Source organism: Fundulus heteroclitus, chromosome 3, assembly GCF_011125445.2.
Source record: "Fundulus heteroclitus isolate FHET01 chromosome 3, MU-UCD_Fhet_4.1, whole genome shotgun sequence".
NCBI classification, from domain to species: Eukaryota; Metazoa; Chordata; class Actinopteri; order Cyprinodontiformes; family Fundulidae; genus Fundulus; species Fundulus heteroclitus.
The window spans coordinates 21,875,228-21,899,243 of NC_046363.1; the positions used below are offsets into that span (position 1 = coordinate 21,875,228).

Here is a 24,016-nt window from a genome sequence, read left to right on the forward strand (position 1 = left end):
TGAGCTGTGCACGCTGACCTTCAAGAAATGTCCAAAACGCTCCAAAATCCCCGGCGTTTTCCAGTTTCTGTATGCGAGGATTAGAGTTTCCAACTGAAAAAAAAAAACAAAAAACTATTCGACTCATATAGTTAACACGCGTCGAGACGTAGGCTATTTGTCATATTGTGCCAGTGGTCACATGGCTTTGGCCCTCAGGAATGGATGGAGATGGATCCCCCACGTCAGCTTGTACGTCTAAGGGTTTCTGCTCCAGCAGTCTGTCTCAAAGTGGCTGGAGCGCAGCGTCGCGCAGGAACAATGCGAGGATTATTACCCTAGAGCGATCCCAGCCGCAGAATATGGATTTTGATGAACGGATGTCTGGTTCCAGTATGTATCTACCGAGCTGCACTTATTACGTCTCCGGAGCGGACTTCTCGGGTCTCCCACACTATTTAACCCAGAACCAGTCCTCCTGCCCCGTCACGTACCCGTACCAGTCCTCAGCGCTGACACAGGTTCCGTCAGTGAGAGACGTGGCTTTCAGAGACTATGGCATTGACGCTTCCAGTAAATGGCACCACAGCAGGGGGGGTCTCTCGCACTGCTACGCCGAGGACGTAGCGCACAGAGACGCCTGGGCGAGCCCGACCTCCAGGGGCGCGGAGCTCCTGGTGAAAGGCGGCCACTCCGGCTCTTCCAACCCGACCCCGGGCTTCTGCGGCAGCGTCGGCAGGAACGGCGTCCTGCCGCAGGCGTTCGACCAGTTCTTCGACACCGCGTACGGGAGCGCGGAAGGCGGCGCCGCGCCGCCCGCAGCGGACGCGGACAGAGGCGGCAAGACGAGCCCGGCTCAGGCGCACCCAGACTCTGACACGGCGGAGAGCTGCAGCCCGGGGTCGCCATCCGGCCACAGCGAGAAGAAGCAGAGCAGGAGCGGCAGCAGTGAGTGAGGAGGAAGAAAGAGAGAGAGAAAAAATCTAACGCTGCTGCATGCTCTTAAAGCTTTTTTATATGCAGTTTTATAAGCACGCAAGGTTTATGGAGGGCTCGGTAACAAAACTATGTTATAAACTACAACACCACGTGCTTGGGATTGAAATTGGCCATGAAGACGTTGGCGTAAAGTTTGGATTAAGATTTTTTTTTTAACCAGATTTTCATTCTTTTCTGCAAGACACTTGCTTTTACGGCTTATTTCCATGTAAAGAAAAACGTGCATTATATTGTTCTGTGTTACAAAAAGTGAATGGCATATGCATGTCATGTAAAAAAAAAAAAACAACAAAAAAAAAAAAACCTGATTTGCTACGAGCCGGCGCCTTCTAAATAAATTACTGGACTGAAAGGAATTTGGTAAATTGCTTTTCTCATAGCCCGAAACTCTGAGGCATTTGTTGCAGGCATTTGTTGTCTAAAATGCGCGATGCATTTTTGTTTATAATTATTTTTTTAAATTAAACTGATGTTTATTAGTTATCAGTATTCACTCTTTTCCCCTCCAAACCTGCACTAGAACGCACTTTGTTGGACTCGCGTTTTCACTACTTGTTGACACAAAAGCTGAACCAACAGCAATCATAAGCGTGATACATATAGGGCAAGGCAAAAACTCTTAAAACCATGTTAATGTGAGGGGTTAAAGGATTTCAGCGTGATTGTAGAACTTCCGACATGCCCAAGATGCTTGACTCTCATGTGCAGTCTCTATTTACTCGTGTTGCTCTTGCAGGCCTGAGAAGTGTGTGTGTGTGTGTGTATGTGTGTGTTGGGAGGGGGGAGGGCACTTGAACTCCAAAGCTCATGCATTGCAGGACCACCATGACCGGTGACTTCACGTTGTTGCATTGCATCTGCAAAATCCAACAAGTTCCTTATCATTTTCAATCGTTGTGTTGCAGGCGGCCAGAGGACGCGCAAAAAGAGGTGCCCGTACACCAAGTACCAGATCAGGGAGCTGGAGAGGGAGTTCTTCTTCAGCGTTTACATCAACAAGGAGAAGCGCCTGCAGCTCTCCCGGATGCTCAACCTGACGGACCGTCAGGTGAAAATCTGGTTTCAGAACAGGAGGATGAAGGAGAAGAAACTGAACAGAGACCGTTTACAGTACTACAGCACAAACCCTCTGCTCTGAAGGCGCAAACAAAGACTGCCGCCGAGCGCCTTCGCACCAAATCAGGACAAAGGACTTTCTTGTATTTTTATTATTTTAAAAAAATCTTCTCCTAAAAATCTTCTATTATTTCTAAGCTGTGTATTATTATTATTATTATTATTATTATTATTATTATTATTATTATTATTATTATTATTATTATTATTATTATTATTATTATTATTACGGTTATGTAGGCACAGAAAAATCAAACACAACCAAACTGTACTTAATTTTCTAAATAATGAATACATTTCCCCCATAGAAAAACAACTTCCCCCCTTCCTTTTTCTTTGTATTAAACACACATAAAAGCAATGTCTTGGTCATTATAACCCCCAGAAATGTTTTTCTTTACGGAAATCACGCACGTACTTTAAGGTTTCTCAAGCAAAAAAATATCTATGGTTATTTTCTTCACTTCCCGTGGTAACCTAGAACCATTTTGCACGTTTTGAAGTCATAGCAGTCCTCGTCGTCATATTGTTGACGGTGGTCAGCTTACGGAATTCTTTTTTAAGGTCCTTAAACCCCTTTAACGCGCATTTTTCTTTAGCTTCCTGCAAAAGGGCAAACCACTGATGGATTAGGTCAATATCTCCAAATGAAACACAATCTGACCCGTTTTTATGCCCCAGCACGCAGTGCGCGTATCTTGACCGATAGGTCTGATGTTATTTGATAGCGAAATAAGAGTTGTTATTTGATGCCGATTGACAAAGAGTCCGTTAATTTGTTAGAGGTGGAAGAGAAAAGGCTGATGTTTGGTTCAACATGCCTGTTAGGATGAGTTTGATCTGAATAGGCACACGCACACGCACACGCACACAGACACACAAACACACACACACACACACACACACGCGCGCGCACGCATTTTGGTTAACATGCTCAAAATTAATAGTGCTTGAGTAAACAAAAAAAGGCAAATCTCATTCAGATTTCTTTTTTCCCCTTCTTCTTCTTTTGGAGAAATTGGCAAAATCTACTTCAAAATTGGATTGATTTATTCATAATTTCCAATATTTGCATCTGTTAAGGACACCTATAATTTAAATGTGAGGCACGATGGCACTATTCTACAGCCTTACCGGGAATAAGACCGCCTGTTTAACAACAACTACAGCTTTGTATCAACCTTCACCTTCCTGAAACAACCTGGCCAAGTTAACGAGGGTCCTGGGCGGATGCTCCATACACACACCGTGCATCTTTAACATGATGTTGCATTTAAAAATGAATGCAATTGCCTTGAATTTATTTATTCTTTCTGGCATTATTTTTTTTCAGCTCTTAGAAACAAATCAGGTCAAATAAATAAGTGAATCAGTGTGCAACCACTGCTTTATTTCGGTCGCTGGGCCCCTGAAAACAACCCGAATGGCCCTGTCATAAGCTAATAGGGGTGCCTGCGTGGAAGCTTCCTTACACCGTGCATCCTGTTGGGCTCCCAGGAATTCCGCTTTGATTGCTGCACATCCTCCCAGTTGCTCCAGTAACTTGGCCATAAAAGGGCGCATTCGTCTGGACCATTTGGAGCGCGGTGCCATAAAGCGTCTGAGACCAAGGTTATTAACTGGGACTTTAAAGGAGGGGGCAGAAAACAACACAAAAAAAGCATTGAAACGTGTGTTCGCGGACCTTTCCTTCGTCATTTGTTGCAGCACCTCACAGCCGCTGGTGGGAATGCTCATGCGAGTTGTGTATGTGTGTGTGTGTGTGTTGGTGTGTTTTTTTTTGTATGTCGTTGTTGTTGTTTTTGTGAGTCGAGTCCGTCTCTGCCCACCGGGTGGCGCTCCTCAGATCAATGTCATTGCCGCGAATTGAGATTAAAGAAGTTGGGGCTTCAGCGCTCAGATGCTTTTTAGAATATGTTGCCGCCTGAGGATTTGATGAAGGTAGGAATATTATCGTGCGTTTTTTTTATTTTTTTATTTTTTTATTTATGTACTTATTTGCAAGGTGATTTAAGAGGGTTGTCCACGCGAGAGTCGCAAACCCACAGAGGCACTGAGTGTAGTAGTGCGATTCATGGGGAACTGCTGGAATGCAACCAACAGAAATGTTTCCTTTTCATACAAGATGTGTGTGCTTGGATTGGATTTGGTGGTAAATAACATTTGTAATGAGGGGAACGCGCCTTCTGCGACAAATCTTAGGCGCATTGACATCTATGTATTCATTTGGACGCTTCTCGTTTCACTTTGGAGCCGCTTGTGCCGTGTGCGTGCGCGCAGTTCAGTCACCAGGGTGGCAGCTTTGCTCAGTATCTACGACAGCTCCTTACAAACTAAGAAGAATAACAACTTTGCCTATGAAACGGCCTGTTTTATGGGAGCATTGATATAAGGGGATAGTAATAAAAAAAGGAGCACACTGAAACATGGCAGGAAATAATCCGGCGGGGTTAATGGATATTTTCCTCCATCGCTGTTTGACTGCATGCAGCTCTGACGCCATATAAAACCGGAGCTCTGATTTCTAGACTTTACGGCTCCAGACTTCTTCTTTTTTCTCTCTGTGTCTATGTGTGTGTGTGTGTGTGTGTGTGTGTGTGTGTGTGTGTGTGTGTGTGTGTGTGTGTGTGTGTGTGTGTGTGTGTGTGTGTGTGTGTCTTGAGGAGGTAGGGGAATAGACGTGACCGCGTGTGGTGTGTTTCAGGGCAGAGCCTCGTCTTCAGAGCCGTGTCTGCCTCGCACTGCATTTGCAGGCCCGTGTTTTAAACACCATCCCGGCTGGAAGGGATTTCCTCTGAAGGAGGTTTGTGTGTGTGGGCCTTTTTCCTTTGTTCCTTCAGCCGAAGCAATCCAGGACAACAGTCAGTGTTTACTGGTGGGAGGCCCAACAGCCGAGGTGTAGCATGATGGGAAATGATCCGTGACAGATAAACTCCAAATAGAAAAGAAAAAAAAGACATCGAGAGCGAGAGGAGCTGTGAAATAAATGCCATACAATATAAAATCTGAAAGTAATATTTTTTTTTACTCATTTTAACTTTATGTATTTATTTATAATCCTAAAAAGAAATCCTTTGGAACTTTTCAGTAAAGGATGAAATGTAAAAGAATGAATAAATGACAACTATCTATCTATCTATCTATCTATCTATCTATCTATCTATCTATCTATCTATCTATCTATCTATCTATCTATCTATCTATCTATCTATCTATCTATCTATCTATCTATCTATCTATCTATCTATCTATCTATCTATCTATCTATCTATCTATCTATCTTATCTATCTATCTATCTATCTATCTATCTATCTATCTATCTATCTATCTATCTATCTATCTATCTATCTATCTATCTATCTATCTATCTATCTATCTATCTATCTATCTATCTGTCTATCTATCTATCTATCTGTCTATCTGTCTATGTAGTTGCAACCTTGCCTGTATTAAATCTGCATCACATAAATGTGCCTCCAGGGTATAGTTTCTGGCGGCTGTACATCCAGTGTGTAGTAAAAGTTGTGGGCTATTGACACCATCATGGCATCTGCACCCACAATGTTACAGTTAAACTTTATACCACAACTGGCTTTGCTTTTGGGTATTTGCAGCGGGGCGACCGGATGAAACGCAGCGCAGGCCTGGAAGATTTAAAAGTGAAGTCCAACAATGATGTTCAGAGCTGCAGGCTACAAAAGCGAAGAGGTCCTCCTCGGCAGGATCATTTTTGGAGCTTTCCTTCACTCTTACTTCCTACAGGCACCTCTCCAACCCCTCATTTTTACAGTGCTGTAAAAGAGGCTGTAAAACCATGCATTGTGCGCAGTTATTGGGGACAGCTTTCAGCAAACCGACCAGTTAAACTGGGGCTGCTGGCTACTTGGGAGCATCGCAGCTCTCGGTCATTACTTGTGAATAAATTCCTTACTTTAAAAAAAAAAAAAAAAACCTGCAACTAGGATGCAGCACCTTCCTCTCAGAATTTTCTCTTTACTTGGACTAAAACAAAATATACGACGCATTAGAGCAGGCTGCTCGGTCTGGGAGGAGTCTGCAGTCGGCTGGTGTTTTAATTGGCTGCAGACTTCAGTGAGAAGCGTGAGTATCAGTAATTATCCAGCAATGTTTTTGCACAAGAAATGTCAGCCAGAGAGGGCCATCTTCATCCGCCGCCAAATAGCAGCGCGACGATGTCATGTCCCAACAACCAGGCTGGAAACTCGTTCTTCGTGGACTCTTTAATCAACGTGAGAGCCGACGGCGCTCCGTATTACCAGAGTAGCAGTCTCTATTTGCCGCCGGCCGCGGAATATTCATACGGACTGTCCGGCGGCTCGTGTTTCCCGGCCGTCGGCAAGCGCGGTGAGCCGACGACGCAAAGCATGATCCCGTCCTCGGTTCCGTACGTTCAGGGCATGGAGACGTGGCTGGAAACGTCCAGGTCCTGCCGGGTGGATCAGCCCTGCGGCGGCCAGCATTTGGCTCAGTGTTCGTTCTCGCCGAGCATAAAGGAGGAGAGCGCCTGCTGCCTTTATGAGTCAGACAAACTGCCCAAAGGAGCGACGGCGGATGACATATCCTACTCTAGCGCGTCCTGCCCCGTCGCCCCCGGCAGCACCGTGCCAGTCCCGGGCTACTTCCGCCTGTCCCAGACCTACGCGTCCTCCAGGCTGTATCATGATGTTCAGCCGGACATGAATCACTTCAGTCTGCCGCGACCCGGCCGCTTTGAAGGCCAGCCCTCCCAGCTGCCGTCCGCCTCTGCGGAGCCAGAGCGCGCCAAGACCGACGAGGAGGCGCCCGTCTCTGCGCCGTGCGCCCCGGCCAGGGAGGAGGAGGACAGCCGGCTCTCCTCGGAGAGCTCTTCCTCTACGGAGCCCGCTGAGACGTGCGGCGCGGAGTGTCCAGACAAGTCCGTAAAAGGTGAAAAACTTGAGAAGCCGACTGCGCAAGGACGCAAAATCGTCAAGTTTCTCGGACTTATCCATGTTTTTTTTTTTTTTTATTAAGTGGGCGGTTATTGTTTTACAGCCAATTAAGGTTTCTGATGCATGATGGAGGAGAAGTCGAGCTTTAGGTGAACAGGGAGCTCCCAGGTCTGTGTTTGTTTGGGCTGAGACAAATTTGACCATGACTTGGCCAATCAGAGCCGAGGATTGGAGCCATTGTGTCTGTTTGGTTGTAATCAAAACGGAAACAGGCCCCAGTTAGTTGCGCCTTTTTTTATGGCATCGTTGCGTTTTCATTTGTTTTCATTGGCATCATCTCTGACTTCAATTATCGAGGGAGAAAATCATTGGATAAAAAAAAAAGTTTCATCAACGATTAATGAACGGGAAAGTTGGGTTTACAGATCAGTCTTAATTTACGCATTTTAAAGACATTTAGGTGTTTTTTTTTTACAGTAAAACGACTGAACATTAACAACTGTTTTTAAGCATTAAGGGAATTAACAGTATTTGGTTTTAATGACAGAACAATAGTATTCCCAGCAGTTCCTTTATTCGTCTACAACTTGTTTCTGCAAGTTTACCTCGCTTTACACAAATATTCTTTAATTCCAGCTGCAGCATTGTCAACTAAAACGGATATAACAGCCATCAGTCAGTCAAACTAAATTAATTTAATTTGCATTGCATCATCTCGCAGCCAGGTGATGCGATCTCAAGATACTTAATAACACAAAAAAAGTCCTATTCATATTCGGAAATATTTCAAATTAAATCAATATAAAGAAGATCCAGTCATGCAGACAGATTCAAATTTATCTACAAACACTTTAACTTGATCCTAGTTAGAAGGCAGCGCAGTCAAATCGCAGTTTCTCGTGCCAACTGCCATAAAATTGTCTGTCTCAGGAAGCTGAGCCAATTGCATTGAATCAATGACTTGATCTTGACATAAACAGGCAACTGTTCTTGACTTAAGAAAGTGAAATATTTTTTTGATAGATTGTCATTATTTAATTGAAAATCGCTGAAAACGACAAACCCTCCGTCATAAATGCATTAGATAATAAAATAGAACTGAAACACAACAACTTACACTGGTTCACTTCAACAGTATGCTTGTTGATGGTTATATTTTTATTTCACAAGTAAAATAATTTCCTTGTTAGTACTCTTACGGTACCTTGCGGTCCTTTAGTTCAACCTTGCTCTTGTTCTATAAAATTAAAACACAGGAGGTCCTGGTTAATTGGGTTTCTGGTATCCCTAGCCATACAGAAATCACAGTGCACTGTAAACAATGTCTTGTTGTGTTAACAATAAAGTTAGTTTATTCGCAACGCGTCTTTGCTGCTTAGGCATTTCCCAGTCCGATTTACAATGCATTGGGATTCAAAAGCTCCACACTGTAATCTAAATTACATAAATATGACCTAAAATTATTAACGTCCATTTTTAAATAAAATGGGCTACATAGAAATGCTGATAGACTGTAATTATTAAATTTTGAAATTAAATAATTACAGCGAGTTAAACACATTTCTTCCCGTAGGCTAGAGTAAAAAAAGTAATGACTAGACCCGTAACATGAATTATAGTGATCATTTATAAGAGTTACGGTAATTTATCAGCTGTACATTTTACATTAGATTTGACTGACTTTATCGTTGTTATTTTAATAATGACATTATACATCGTGTTGTCTCTCATAACATAAGACGACCTTGTAAAATATTTGCTAAACTTTGGGAGATGTGTTTCCAGTATAAATGAGGCTACTTAGCTTCTGGGGCGAAACTGGCAACATTATTTTGCTTTGGTCACACTCGTGCGTAAAATTGTGCGGAAATACAATCAAATCAACTTGCAATTGGATAGTTTTTGATCAGATTTTTATTTAATTTTTTTTTGCTCAAATTGCAGCATTTATAAGTCAGACGTTAAATCTGACATCAGCTGTCAGGCTGAGCTTCTCCAACATGGGCAATGTAGTTTTCATGTATGTTTCTAATTTCTGCACAGCACTCCTCTACTTTTATGGTCTCCAGTAATGCCGTTTCCCACTGTTACAGGTGACGGGAAGATGGAGAGCACGGCCAACTGGCTGACAGCAAAGAGCGGCAGGAAGAAGCGCTGCCCCTACACCAAGCACCAGACTCTGGAGCTGGAGAAGGAGTTCCTCTTCAACATGTACTTGACTCGGGAGCGTCGCCTGGAGATCAGCCGCAGCGTGCACCTCACCGACAGGCAAGTCAAAATCTGGTTCCAGAACCGGAGGATGAAACTGAAAAAGATGAGCCGCGAGAACAGGATCCGGGAGCTCTCCAGCAACTTTGGGTTTTCGTGAGACTTTGATGGGAAACGCCCTCCTCCTCTTCTTCCACCTCCTCCTCCTCCTCTCCTCCTCCTCCTTCTCCTTCTCCTCCACCCAAACTGTGAGCGCGCCCTTGGAGAAACGGGACCCAACTGCTAACTTATTGATCAGAGCTGTTCTTGTCGTGGATTTGTATTTATACATGGTCACATTTGATCCATCCCTGTACACACTGTGCGCTCAAATGTGAGCGATCCATTGGATTCTGCATGCTGGACTGACCACTGGCTCATCTGTGTTACGGTTACATGTAGGCCTTAATGTGATGGCTGAAAAAAAAAAACCCTGACAAACAATAGGTCTGGTGAATATTCGCACATTTAGCTGCTCAGATAAATAAAAACAATGTAGCCCGCAGACGTCTGATTTCGCTCACAACCTCAGACTTTGTGTGTTGTTTTAAATGTTCACACTAATTTACTTTTTCATACTGTGGAGTTCCTGCACAGCAAACAAACAGTTTCTAGAGATTTTTGTAGGTAAAATACCAGAAAGTATGGAGGTCTTTTTTTTTATGGTTGTGTTGACTAGTCACGGAAAATGTGCTGAACATGCCTTTTTCAGCCCATGCGTTTCATCCAGATTCAGGCTACAGAAAAAAAAAACATTAAACTTAAGCCTTTATTATCACCCCTGGAAACATTTTGATTTTTTTTTTTGAGAATTCAGAGACGTGTTTTCACTTTTCAATTCTCGACTATTAGTCGCAGGCTGTGCACACGGACGGCAAACCTCGTCTTTTCCGCGTAATTTCTTCACTATTTTGACGGGAGAAGAGGCTCGCCGTCCAGATTTGATGATGATGGGGGAAAAAACAGCAGCAGCGTGTGTCTAATTAAAGTCAACCAGTGAAAACATTTTTAAATCGTTAACTAAATGTTTTCCTAAGTTCTAATGAGGAAACCCGATCTGGAGACAAGATCCTTCAGCAACAAACGACTTTTTACGCATTTATGTTCCTGGATGCTGCTGAAAGTCGGGCTTTGTTAGCGCATTTGATCAACCCATAAACCTTAGTTTTATACAGCATTTGGACGTGATTAAGCTTCATACTGTTGGCTAGACGTCATTTCAGCTTCACTTCTGAATCACGACTCACGCTGCCATATTTTCCGTGTCTATTCAACCAAATTTCTTTCGGGAATTGTTGTGTGTGACTATATGTCTGGGTTGTTTAACGTGTGTATTGGATTTCGGATGTTTTACAGCCATAAACTATTTCCTGGTCAACAGCAGCCCACAACAATCTCGGTGCGTTAAAAACAGACTTCGGTTCTCTTGTATATTTCTGAAACGGCAGTGAATAAAATGTGATATGTACATAAAGGCCACTTTTAGAGCCACATACGGTTTAAAACACGATTTGTATTTAAATAAAAAGAAAACAAAACACAGTTAGGGGAAGAAAAAAAAAACACACACGGGCCCCTTTGCAGGAGAGCAGGCTGTTGCGTGGTTTAGGTAGTCTCATGTTGTTGGGCTATTTATTTTATGTTCCCACAACACGAAACTGCCTTGATTACCTCAGTGCAATTCATCTTATAATTAAAAGCAAAACCACGTTGGGTTGTGCCTATTAATAATTTGGCGCGGAGTGCGTCGGATCTTTCAAACTGCAGCTTAAAAACAATAACCTGGGAGGATTTATCTGTGCGTAAAATACAGCAATTACATGGGAGAATTGCCTCATATCTGCTGGTTTTCAGTTAGCTGCATTTTTTTTTTTTTTTTAGATCTTAGGCGGGTGGAATGAAATGAGTCCCTCTTTTGTATCATTTCTACGATCAGGACAAAATGTGTGGACAGACAAGGCCTCGGTTATGATCATTGCAGTCTCGCCAGTTGCTTAAAAAAAATTCCGGATGCGTCTGCTTGGACCCTGCAGGGAAAGAGGACAAAGGATAAGCTTTATTGGTGAAATTTAGCTTAGACAGCTAGGCTGTAACCTGAAGAAAAACAACCCAATTGCCCGTGATAAAATGGACCGTTATATGGCACCCAAATAACTCCAGTCCCGCTGTTTTTCCGTCTTGGATTGCCTTTAAAGTGGAGCCGGGCTTACAGATGCAGCTCCGTTATCTCTTGGAAACCTTCCTTTGGGTTGTTTACAGTTTCTTGATACAAAAAAAAAAAAATCAATACGTTTTTAATAAGGTAGAATAAACAGTAGTAACAATACTAACTTTTGCGTGAAAGACATTGGCACCCAAAGCTGTTCTGACGTTTTACGTTCAAATGCCGACACATTTTCAAAACCAGATGTTTTTAAAAGCAGCAAGCCGACAATTTATCAAAAATAAGCTTTAAAGAAGCAATAAACTTTCTCCTTTATCCATAGTTGTCCTGGTTTCCACTAAAACGGCAACTCTTGACCAAAATCACACGTTTATTGCTTATAAAAGGAAATATTTGCCAATAAAAGCGCGGGGACTAGCTATTAAAATATGGCGAGGGAAAATGGTGGCCTCCTTCTTAAGCCGAGCGGTATGCAGGCTGATTTATTATTTATTGTTCTGTCCCACGGTCACGTGTTTTGGGGCGCCCTATCCAGTTTTGGACAGGGTTCAACTTACTGGACGCAAGGAGCTTGTAGGTGACGCACCAACGCGGCACCTTACAATGGAATGAATCGTCTCTTACACCGCAGGATTGCAAAAGCAAGGTTTTTAATTTCCCCCACCTTTTTTTTGGTGCGTTGTATTTTTTTATTACCATTCTGGTGCAATGGGGACGAGCTACTACGTTGACGCGCGCGTACTTTCGGATCAAGAAGAAATGGCACCGATGAGATACTCATCCTCAGCAGGGATGGAGCAGGCGGCGCACACCGAATATGGCGGACAGGAACAGAAATCGTCTATTTTCGGCGGATCTTGGGGCACCATCGCAGCGCATCCTCCGAACGCATACCTACATCACCAGTACAGCGGAGACGCGGATGGCATGTTTGCGCGCTCCTGGGCGTTGGACCCGGTCTCGGCGTCGCTGTGTTTGACGGGAATTCCGTCTGCAGCCGCGCATTACGACATCAAGCCCGAGCCGCTGCTCGGGGGTGCGGAATGCACGACTCTGGAGACGCACGCACCGCTCTTGTCTGACATTGAAAACGGAGCTTCCCTCACGGAGATTCCCTGTGAAACATCCCCCACGTCCGCAGCCGGCGACGACAAGCCGACGGCAGAGAAAAAGGAGGAGATTGATGCAAGTAAGCAACGCAACGCTTTCCCCGTTGGTGCAAAATGTGTGGGCCTAATAGTGAGGGGATGCAGCTGTCTGAGATTGTGGGAAAATTTGTTCAAATTTAGCCAAATGCGTCCTGGTCTTTGTCTGAGAAATAAATAGTGTGCAAGATGACTTGGAACATTTTTGTTTATGCCGGCTTCGCGTGTAGGGGTGAATTTTTTTTAACTTAAAATAAAAATAATAAGAAAAAAATAACCATAAACTAAACCCATCGATGTTCAGCATTAAACTGTACTCATGGCGACTATTTCCTTCCAGACAACCCGTCGTCCAACTGGCTGCACGCAAAGCCCACCAGGAAAAAGCGCTGCCCCTACACCAAGCACCAAATCCTCGAACTGGAAAAAGAGTTTCTCTTCAATATGTACCTCCCACGGGAGCGCAGGTACGAAGTGGCGAGACTCCTGAATCTGACGGAGAGACAGGTGAAAATCTGGTTCCAGAACCGCAGGATGAAGATGAAGAAGGAAAGCAGAGACCGAAGGAAAGACAGCTAGTGCCTCTTTGCATTTCGGGTTGGGGATGGGAGGAAGGGGGGAGGAGAGGGGGGTTCCTACAATTCCTGGTACGCGTTGTTGTAAATTAGTGTTGTTAAAACAACGCTGGGTGTCCTTTCCCCCCCCAACTTAAAATTGTGCTCAGTGTTTGTGTCTCCTTGTGGACTTAGATGTCTCGTACTTTACGCACACAGATTGTTGACTCTGTAGGCCTCTTATTATTTGCATGAACCAATACTTGACTACCTGAATATCTTTCAGCTACCTATTTGCATTGATTAACTTATTCTTCTTTGTTTTTGTTTGTTTGCTTTTTTTGTTGTTGTTGCGGCGTCTTGTGTTTAAGTGTTTGAATGCATTTGTGAATACCCTGCGCACACTTGAAATACCTCATCGGCACTGATTTGAATTAAAATAAAGTTTTCTTTGTTTCACACATGTGAAAATGTGCTATGTCGCAGTGATTCGTGGCCATTTTAAGGAAACCAAGTCAACATCTTGTCTGCATATTTATAATTCACACAATAGATTGAAGTGGAGCATAAACCTTAGGTAAAAAGATAAAATAAAATAAAAGTGTAAATGTATTTATCGGGTTTTGTAGTTAATTCCAACTGGCTAAATGTTTAATTTCTAACATTAGAAAACATTTCAACTGAGACTATATATATATATATATATATATATATATATATATATATATATATATATATATATATATATATATATATATATATATATATATATATATATATATATATATACTGTCTTGGAAGGAAAGAATGTGATGATGAGAGTCAATCTTAAGGCCTATTAATGTAAGGTTAATGGCATTTATTGTATAAAAACAAGCATTTTGAAGAATTTTTTACATTATTTTATGTTTTATTTACTTTCCTTTTCATTATTAAGAATGTATGCATTTTGCCTTGCTAGTGTGAATTGGCAGAAGCGTTAATCAGTACTGTGCGCGCATGGCTATTATTGTGACGCTGATAGAAATAAATATAAAACAAGTTCAGTAACTTTTTATTTATTTATTTCTATTTTCTCACATTATATTTTATTCTTATTCAAACAGGAATTTATCACAATTGGGTGGCAGGAAGGGCCACAAGCGCAAATATGCGAACTTATATTAGGGATACTAAAACATAGTCCATATATACTTTACTTTGTTTTCAGTTCTCGTTCAGCTAAATCTTGATAAGTGTGTGTTTTCTAAAGTAGGATAAATAACAACATTTAAGAACCAAAGAAAAGTCTTTGTATGAAGGTATTGGGACATTTATTAAAAAAAGTTAGAAAACTGAGGCATGCAGATATTTTCTGATTCACAGCATGTATGCAGACCTTTCTGAAACATGCGCTCTCCAAACTGTAGCTGCCTTCTCCATCATAACCTGACTGTTTATAAGGTGCGAAAATAGCGCAGCATACGGAGGCTCAGTGGCACCACTCAGGCAGCGTTCCTGCCTTGCTTCCAGCAAACAAATCTGGCATACTGTTAGAGCGAAGCAGAGGGGTACCAACAAAGACCCCCACACAGAGCGGGGTGCAGGGGGCCACAGGCAGGAGTGCAGATGGGTCTGCCTTCAAAGGTGTAATTGCTTTACAACCGTCTAGCAGCAATTTCACTGTCTCACAGCAGAGACATCCGTTTGTTGTTTTGTCTGTTTTTTTCTGTGTGCTAAGTTCTCTGGAAAAGAAAGGAGGCCAGAAAACAACTTTTATTTGTGGAAAGAGCTTTGAGATTTATATTTTATCCGTCTCAGACACTGAAAAAAAGTGGCTAACTCTTGCAGAAAAGTGACACTGATTGAGCAAGTTTCGATTAACAGAATCAAAGAGTGATACTGATGATGATCCAGTGAAGGCTTTGTTCGCTGCTAGGTGCTGCTTCGCTCATAAAACCAGAAGGGGGAGCCAAAAGCTCATTTGGAGACCAGACCGGATGATGCGTTCAAAGTCACATCGCTCCTGTTGGAATGCAGATCTCTGCGTGCAATTACCAGCACATCTAATCATGAAGTGTGCTCTGTGAGTCACTATTTTATTTCATATTCATTTTATCACAGGGATAACTTGCTTAACATCACTGCTTGATGTTAAAATTATGCATAAGTGACTTCAAGCTGATAAATTAATAAAATATACCGAATGCACATGTCTATTGTGTCCAATCTCTCCATCTCAGCAGCTCAGAGTATTTTAGCAATGTTCTGGATGGATCCTCCTGTTTGTAATCCAAAAAGAATAAATAAATAAATAAATAAAAAACTCGCGCTTCCTGTCTGCATAGATTGCTTCCTGTCCCGTTGTCACTCGCTCCTTACCCTCGTACTCTCTCACCGCAAAAGGTCATGTGGCACATTCATTCTGTAATTCTTTGGTCTGGGACATTGATAGGCTGTTTTAACGAGAGCTGATGTTCACATGTGCCAAAGACCATAAGTAAGACACAGCCACCCAGATCTCAGTTAGGCACACAGTGCTGCTGTGTGCGTGGATGCCATTCTCGCCGCCTGATCCGGGCTGGACATTCTCCCGAGCAAACAGCAGTGTGAGGAACCGTGCTGCAGAAAAACAGAAAGTTGCTAGGAAGTTGTTTGCAGCGACCTTTTACGACCCCCTATTCATCACACCTCACGACACTAGCAGTGACAGGAGAGGCCCTTTTGGCGGGGAGGGAGAGAGTTCAGGAGGAGGAAAAGAGCAGTTTTACCCCCTCCCAGCCGCTCTGTCAGCAGTCTGTAAGTCTGGCATGAGAAGGATGAGTTTATCCCTGCGATATCAGGGCTATCAGCATTAAGGATACAGGATTTACCCATAAAGTGCTGGTTTTACAACTCGGACTGATGGAGATTAATTGAGATAATTTTTGAAGACCGATAATAAAAATAACAATAAATAAATAAATAAATAATAATAATAATAATAATAATAATAATAATAATAATAATAATAATAATAATAATAATAATAATAATAATAATAATAGTTATATTATTATTATTATTATTATTATTATTATTATTATTATTATTATTATTATTATTATTATTATTATTATTATATGCCTTTTTTGCTGCTAATTGGAAAACCTTTACCTAATTATTTCGGGGTTGAACAAATAAACCTAAAACTGCAGGATTTTCTCGGTCACAGCTATAGCCTTCTGTGTAGGTTTTGGCACGGAGTGATCGGATGACACCCGGCACTGCACTTTTAATTCAAACCCCATTAGACGTGGCGGTTTAACGACGTAAAATGATGCGTAAAAGCGAAAATTGCGCACAAATGACGCGTAAAAGTGCCAAAAATAGCGTTCAAGATGTTTAACGCGATGGTGTTGCAACACGTTCCGGGGGTGGATGGCTGTCCTAGAGGCGCTGTAAGGTCGGTGTTGTTTTATTTATAGAAGGAGAGGCCATTACTTGAACACAGCTACAAATATTTTTGATCGTGTGGAATTAATTAATCTACTTTGATATGGAAAAAAAGTCCTTATTTGGTCTCAGATTGACAGTAATGTTGTCCAGGTCAGAATGAAATTTACAGACCCGTTTTGTCCCGAAGCTCCATAAATAACACTGTAATGCGAAAATCCTCTCGTAAACACATCTTAGATTTCAACCCACACACACACATTTACACACGTCTGGCAGCGTGTGCACTTTCCAGAAGGATAATGTGCGCCTTAAGCGTGTACTTTTTTCTTTTACCCATTCTATTTTCTTCAACGAGAAGAGCATGATAACATAAAATATGAGAAGACTCTTGCCAAAAAAGCATGCAATAAACACTTCAGTCTTTTCACTGTATTACATCAGTTACTTAAACATTAGCCCATCAATCTCTCACACGTGTTTACGTACGAAATGTTGTAAATGAGTTCATATTTCCCAGGAAATTAATCATTTTTTTTTTTTACAAACTATGAAAACACAGACGCACACTCGTGTCATTTCTGATTTATTTATTGTTTTTTTATTACATGTGATGAAAATGACATCTGCGCCTGCATGGTGAGTGAAATATATTCTCTCCCCGTCCGTGGATTCTGCGTGGCTGCAGGTTTGTTGGCCTGCTTGCCTCCCAGATGTCTCCAGAGCAGACGGGAAACGGGGCTCTCCACGGTGCGTCCAGACGTCGTCTGCAAGCGCGCACAACAGAGAGGAGAAAATGAGGCTTCGAAGGCTAGACAGACTCTGAGCAAAAGGGAATAGATTATGTTACAGCATTGAAGGGGAAATATTAGTGTATTTGTATCTGCTATTTGGTTATATACATCCTTAGGGAATGTATCTTGTAATTCTATTCTGTTCTGCATCAGCCTGCAGTCTTTGTCACTGAACATATTTTAGGAATTTTCTCTGCTCCCTCATTGTTCTGTAACGCACATCTGCGTCTATTTAATCCAATTCGCGTTGGTGTCGAAACTGCTGTATGAATCCCATTTGATTCAGCGTTTTTTAAGAAAATGGAGAATTGATTAATGCAACTGCACGATATTTTGGTGAATAACTACATATGTTGTAAGCAGTAGTGAGGTGTAAAAAACATAAATTTATTTGGATACAATGTGGGATTTAAAATGAAAGCTTTCCAAAATGTTTTCTATCATTTCAGTTTCAGTATTTCGTAGTTTATAGGTAAGATATAATGTGTGGTTTGGTAAATGTATAGTTCTAAAATATCTAGTAGCAGTTTTACAGAAAAACTAAACAAAAACAAAAACGGAATTGTTTCTTTTTAAGTGTCTATTTAAACATGTGTTAAAATTGTACTATTTCAGAAGAGAGCACTTTCTCCTGAAGTCATACCATCTGAAACCAGATCTCTATGCGCGCCAACACCCACTCACCTCAGCCAACAACTGATCCAAAATGAAAACGCTGCTCCTTTCCTTCAAGAACCCTTTTAGCACGTCCAACATTCACCTCCATCTTCCCGTACGTTTCCTTTTGCAATCGACAAAAACGAGGTTTGATCTTTTACAATCCGCATGTGGATCCTCAATATAATATTGAGATATTATGCATAAAAGGCTCTGTTCTTTAAAAGCAAAGCAAATAAAAGAAATCCAGAGCCATGTAGCCAGTGAAGCTGTCTACTTCCTGGCCACATATGATCTAAGGAGTGTTGGATGGATCAGATGTGCTCTCTGGCAGGGAGCTGTCAGACCTTTCTTGGCTGGAAAGATTGATCACACTCAGGCTACCCAAGCTCTTTGTTTAGAGGCAGAGCAATAAACAGCCATCAGATCCGCGCATCTCTCCCTGCAGCTACAGCACTGCAGTGAAAAACCTCTGCTGCGCCTCATTGCCGTGTTTCAACCATGCTGGCGTATGAAGCAGGAGGCTCAGATCCGCATCAATGCTGGATCACTGTGGACTGGGGAATACTTAAGTAATGGAGGAAGCGAATTACAACAGCACAGAGGCAACATCGTTAGAAGATTTTGATCGCAATCTGTAAACCGTAGTCACAGATGACATCAAAATTACATCAGATTATTTCATCAGAAACCCGCAAATGCCTTTTAACAATGCATTCTCTGTGCGTCAGCTTCTGTTTGTGCTGGGGGAGGGGTGGACATGTCTTCATGTGTCTGCAGCGTTTTCCTCCTTCCAGAAAGGCTCGAGATTAACTCATTGGACACCGACTCTTTCCAAGCTCTTACATGAAAATAATTAAAGGACCGTCTTAGAAAAAAAAACACACATTTAAAGATGTACTCTCTGCGCATGACGTGCCAAATACGCACGGCCTGTGGGCAGGGGCACTTCCAGAAAGTTTTAGAAGGGGTGGTCATTAAAAATCGTGGGAAGGCAGACCAAAACCATAACAGTGTGCTTTCAAGTGAAAACGATGGCCCATATATATATATATATATATATATATATATATATATATATATATATATATATATATATATATATATATATATATATATATATATATATATATATATATCAAAATGTTTGACAAATATGTGACCCTGGTATCATTTGATGGACAAAACAAAGCAAAAAGCATTAAAAGGACAAAAAACATAGAAAATATAGGAAAAGAAAAGAAAACTACATACTTACCTGTTTAGTTGGTATTTTACTCTGAAAATTGAGAGTTCGCCAAACAAATCTGAATATAATCTATAAAACACTTACAGTAAAAACAGACAATGCTATTATAAAATGTCCAGATGTGATTCTAGACCAAGTTATTTACCAATGTTTTTTTTTCCACACGGCCACAGAACAAAAAATAAATAAATAAATAAAATAAAAAAAGGGGCGCAATAATTAATCTTTTAATATATAAAGCAAGTCAAAGAGCCAAAGAGCCACTTGCGACTCTGGAACTACAGGTTGCAGACACCTGAAAGTGCAACTCCTTAAAACTGTAAAGGTAAAGAAAGAGAGAAAGAAAGAGAGAAAGAAAGAAAGAGAGAAATAAATAAATAAATAAAGAAATAAATAAAGAAAGAAAGAAATTGGTCCAAGGGACTAACCCTTTCCGGTTTCTGTACATATGATAAGAAATTGATTTAGTATTATGTCTTCAGTGCAGGGGCCAGGAGCAGTTTTACAGGGACACTGGCCCCTGTCAGCCCCTGTCTAGAACCGCCCATGACGGTTCTCAAACATTTCTCATTTTGTTTCTCCTGGTTGTTCCTCACACATGCAAACTAAGGGGGACCGGGCCGTTCAGTCTGTGGCTCCTATGATTTCATTGTAATTTTTTAGAACCTTGTTTTTATACGTCACTTGAATAACTTCAATGCGATTTATGGTGCGTAGTGACCTTGTGACCTTGTGACAGGCGCTTTACTTACCCGGTTGCTCACTTACTTACTAATCTTTTTTGGGAGCTGTTAAACAAAAAAAGTACATGAGGGCGATCTGATGCGACCATTTTGACCATCCTCAAAGTACATTAGTAGACTTATACAGATAAATCGTAAAATAGTAACTGAATGTTGTGAATCATTGAAGTTTAGCTTCTCCTTTTTCGAAAATCAGTGGTGATAAACATAATGTCCATAATAAGACCGTCCTAACAAAGAGGGCGGAGGGCATGCAGTTTCCTGGGGTAGCCATGGACCCCTCACCTACCCTACCAAGACTATACTTAGGCTACATCTTCTTTCAAACACTGGTTTATGAAACTCCATGGGAAAAAAACAAACAAAAAAAAACAAACAAAAGAAATTCTCAAGATTCTCAAAAAACATTGCAACCAAGCTCTTTTTCCATTTATCCATTTGGATCAAATACCAATAATGTCTTTAAGTGGCCCCTGCGTCTGATCGGCTACATAATGAAATGTTCTTATTTCTTGCAGAGTGTGTTGGCAGGTGGTGGAAGAAGAGAAGCCTCGGCCTGGGAACCATTTATTCTAGAACCTCTGTAGGCATGCGTTTTTGGGCGCTGAAAAGGAACAGTTTGGAGAGAGAGAGGGGCAGGAGGTGACGAACAACCCCCCTCCCCCTCCCTCCCACACTCTTCCCGAGTTCTCTTGATTAAAAAAAAAACACACCTGCATTGTCATTGGGCAGATTCAACCATGTGACAAGCGGCACGGTCTAATTCCAAGCATGTCTCCATGAAAGCGCTGCTTCATGGCGCAGAGGTCTCCACACGCCTGTCAGAATAAAACGCGTGTTATTTTCCCGAGCCCTTGTTTTTCCACGCCGAATCTGCGCTTTTTTTTTGTTTTGTTTTTTACCCTCCATCACAACAACAAGCAGGAGGACATGAGTTACGCATTCGGACGAGAGAGCGGTTTCATCAACAGCCGGCCGTCGCTCGCCGAGTGCCTGACATCTCTCGCCAACCCCGGAGATGCGTTTCAAAGTCCATCAATCAAGAGCTCGACACCGATTCCCCCTCCTCCCTTCGAGCAGACCATCCCGAGCTTGAAGCCCAGCGTCCACCCACGCTGCAAGCGGGATCTGAAAGGCCACGGTCCGCTGGAGGCTGCGTCTCTGCCCACGGAGTACCCGTGGATGAAGGAGAAGAAAAGCATCAAGAGAAGCCAGGCTACTGCCTCTTCCGTCGCCGCGGCAGCGTCTGACCTCTCTCCCCAAGGCAAGACAGGATGATTAATAACCTCCGTCCTAAAAGGGCTCCTCATTGTCTCCGCGCTATAGGCTGCATGCGTCATGCGCATCCCTCGCAGCCGCAGCAAAGTTGTTGATTTAAGCTTGTTTAATCTCACCAAACAGCGCACGGGCTCGCGATGCAGCGTCAGAGCGCCAATGTTTGACAGTAATAGAGAGTGATAGATTACAAGTTACACGGGGCCGGCAGCTGGCATGTTCATTAATCTTCAGCCTGCGTCCTGTCCTGTCCACGCAGACCCCATCATATTCAGCCCATAAATCCTCCCAGCTCTGCAGGTTTCCACCCATGCACACAGCGTCTTTCCTTTTTTTTTTTGCCACTATGAATCTGAACACGTCGTGCTTTATTTTTTATTTATTTTTTAGGTTCTCCTGAGAGGCCGGAGAGCGCTGTCGGTCCTACTGAGTGTTCGGGGGCATCCAAGAGGCTGAGGACGGCGTACACCAACACCCAACTCCTGGAGCTTGAGAAGGAGTTTCACTTCAACAAATACCTGTGCAGACCCAGGCGGGTGGAGATAGCCGCGCTGCTGGATTTGACGGAGAAGCAGGTGAAAGTGTGGTTTCAGAACAGGCGGATGAAGCACAAAAGGCAGAGCCACTGCAAGGAGAACAGGGACAGCGACGGCAAATATCCCGCGGGCCTGGAGGACGAGATGGAGCCGGCCGAGGAGAGCGGCGCGCTCCCGCAGAGGGAGCGGTCCAGTTTGCACCAAAACACCCTGACTTCACAACAGGGTCCGAACGGACACAATGGACAGAACCACAGCCCTCCGAGCTGCAATGAGAAAAATCCCACACATTTTACCGGCCCAGCACCCGTCTGCGCGTCAACAATAGGCCCGGACAATGCCCAGTCCCCCGGCCTGGACGCCTCTTTGCAGGATTTGTACGTTTTCTCCCCCTCGGCTTCTTTCTCGTCGGATTCATCGCAGAGTCCGTTGCCTTTATCGTCCGAAACGTTCAGCCTTTTCTCAGAGACACTCACAACAATGGACCTGCAAAATCTCAGCTACTGAAAATCCGCTTCCGTTTTATATTCAATTCAATCCCTTTATTCGGTTTTTCGTATGTGGGAAATAATAAAAGAAAGACCCTCACGCAAGGTGAGTTAATGACCACATTCAGGTTTATTTTTATATTAATCTGAGATCATTATGTTTCTTGAAATAAATTTGTACAATTATTGAAAAAAATACAACTTTGGTCTTATTTCTTATGTATTTGCAGAGCTTATAGATTTTAGCTTCACAGACGTAAAAATGCGTGTCAACAAAAGTAAAAGAGAATAGGTCCACGGGAGGTGCGGGGAATATCATGTTGCATTTTATTAAGACAAATATAAAATATAAATAATAATTATAGAGAACAAATACAAGCAGTATAGTCAAATAAAGCTTCAGATTTTTCGTGTCTAGTTTTTTTAACCTTATCCCTCAAAATAGTCTGACAGACTTTTTTTAGTAAATAAATAGACTGACATAAAAAGAAAACTAAAGCAAGAAAAGAAAAGAAAAATAAAACGTCAAGAATATCCTGCTGGGAGACCCAGGCCAAAAGTTGTGACTCCTCTTGGCTTTCTAATAAAGTTTTATTGCCTATAAAACTCACAGTTTAAGCTGCTTGTTTATGGCACTCTTTGCATGAAAAAAAAAAAAAATCAAATCAGCCTGCACCCTGTTGTGTTTATAAAAACCTTTCAGCTTTCAGGCAGTAAACGATACACTGAGGTGAAAGCAATGTTTCCACACTAATCAATGGAATCACATGGGCTACTGGCTAAATTTCATTCCCATGATGTGTTTACTGGTCTGGAAATTGACATTTGGGAAATGTATAATATTATCAGTTGAGAAGTTACTGCACAGAAGGGTGCTTTTCAGGTTTTCACTTATCATGTTGAATAAACTGCTTATAAAAACACACTTTATATATATAAAGAGTGTTTATATATATATATATATATATATATATATATATATATATATATATATATATATATATATATATATATATATATATAAAATACTGTTTGCGGCCGGCATGGTGTTTCTGAGCTCGTCTTGTTTGGCTAAAAGCAGCAACTTAAATGTTGCCTATTATGCAGAGCAAGCACTGCATAACAGGTTCAAACATTGCATGTTTGCGTCATCTAAAGAAAAAAAAAAACTCATGAACTGCTGTTTCAGCTGAAAATCATTTCAAGTGGATGAGACTTATAACCACAGCCAGAGCAGCAGGAGTCTAAGCTTTAAAAGCTGGTATGATGTTGAGATCACTGTCAGCATTAGCGTTTACATCTAGCCCCACACGCAGCCACCTAAACTGCAGTTTAGCCCCCCCCAGACCAGCAGGGGGCCCCCAACAGTGCTTTATTGCTCTCAGATTAGGCAGTGGATTCCAAAACGTTTGGTATACAGTCACATTGAAGAATTAACTATTTTAAAATTGATGGTTTTTAAATAATAAAATACAAATAAGTGGTCATCATTTTATACTTAAATCTAGATTCATGCCGGATGTATCCTCCCGACTGTGCAGGGGATATTGACACAACTGACAATTTGCATTAACAGTCATCATTTTAATGCTGCTAATTGAATCATTTCTGCTGCATCCTTTTCTGTGATGGAGTCAAATGTAATGCACTTTGCAAATGAAAATATATCTCCATGAATAAATAATTGTTGTCTGTGGCTGCTTTTAAGCGCACGCAATTTAACA

At 42.0% G+C, this 24,016-nt stretch overlaps 4 protein-coding genes across 4 annotated transcripts; all 4 read left to right on the forward strand.

The window, feature by feature from the left end:
* The first annotated feature begins 200 nt into the window (after positions 1-200).
* Positions 201-2,188, forward strand: hoxa11b (homeobox A11b). The gene is made up of 2 exons (XM_012862570.3): positions 201-927; positions 1,884-2,188. The coding sequence occupies exons 1-2, from the start codon at positions 201-203 to the stop codon at positions 2,114-2,116; spliced, it is 960 nt and encodes a 319-aa protein (XP_012718024.2). The 3' UTR covers positions 2,117-2,188.
* A 3,348-nt stretch (positions 2,189-5,536) lies between these two features.
* On the forward strand, positions 5,537-9,799 carry hoxa10b (homeobox A10b). The gene is made up of 2 exons (XM_012862568.3): positions 5,537-7,021; positions 9,120-9,799. The coding sequence occupies exons 1-2, from the start codon at positions 6,238-6,240 to the stop codon at positions 9,392-9,394; spliced, it is 1,059 nt and encodes a 352-aa protein (XP_012718022.1). The 5' UTR covers positions 5,537-6,237; the 3' UTR covers positions 9,395-9,799.
* A 352-nt stretch (positions 9,800-10,151) lies between these two features.
* Positions 10,152-13,607, forward strand: hoxa9b (homeobox A9b). Its single transcript, XM_021316446.2, has 2 exons — positions 10,152-12,626; positions 12,923-13,607. The coding sequence occupies exons 1-2, from the start codon at positions 12,146-12,148 to the stop codon at positions 13,159-13,161; spliced, it is 720 nt and encodes a 239-aa protein (XP_021172121.2). The 5' UTR covers positions 10,152-12,145; the 3' UTR covers positions 13,162-13,607.
* Positions 13,608-20,812: 7,205 nt separating this feature from the next.
* hoxa2b (homeobox A2b) lies at positions 20,813-22,479 on the forward strand (the record flags this gene model as incomplete). Its single annotated transcript, NM_001309978.1, is given in 2 exon segments — positions 20,813-21,257; positions 21,659-22,479. Coding segments are annotated over 2 exon segments (987 nt in total). The 3' UTR covers positions 22,312-22,479.
* Positions 22,480-24,016: the final 1,537 nt, after the last annotated feature.

What these genes read in the sequence shown, in the direction of transcription:
- hoxa11b (XM_012862570.3), top strand. Translation starts at nt 201, where the DNA reads ATGGATGGAGATGGATCCCCCACGTCAGCTTGTACGTCTAAGGGTTTC. An exon ending in GCAGAGCAGGAGCGGCAGCA is followed by an intron (nt 928 to 1,883) that starts GTGAGTGAGGAG and finishes GTTGTGTTGCAG; the next exon opens with GCGGCCAGAGGACGCGCAAA.
- hoxa10b (XM_012862568.3), top strand. Translation starts at nt 6,238, where the DNA reads ATGTCAGCCAGAGAGGGCCATCTTCATCCGCCGCCAAATAGCAGCGCG. An exon ending in TCCAGACAAGTCCGTAAAAG is followed by an intron (nt 7,022 to 9,119) that starts GTGAAAAACTTG and finishes CCACTGTTACAG; the next exon opens with GTGACGGGAAGATGGAGAGC.
- hoxa9b (XM_021316446.2), top strand. Translation starts at nt 12,146, where the DNA reads ATGGGGACGAGCTACTACGTTGACGCGCGCGTACTTTCGGATCAAGAA. An exon ending in AAAGGAGGAGATTGATGCAA is followed by an intron (nt 12,627 to 12,922) that starts GTAAGCAACGCA and finishes ATTTCCTTCCAG; the next exon opens with ACAACCCGTCGTCCAACTGG.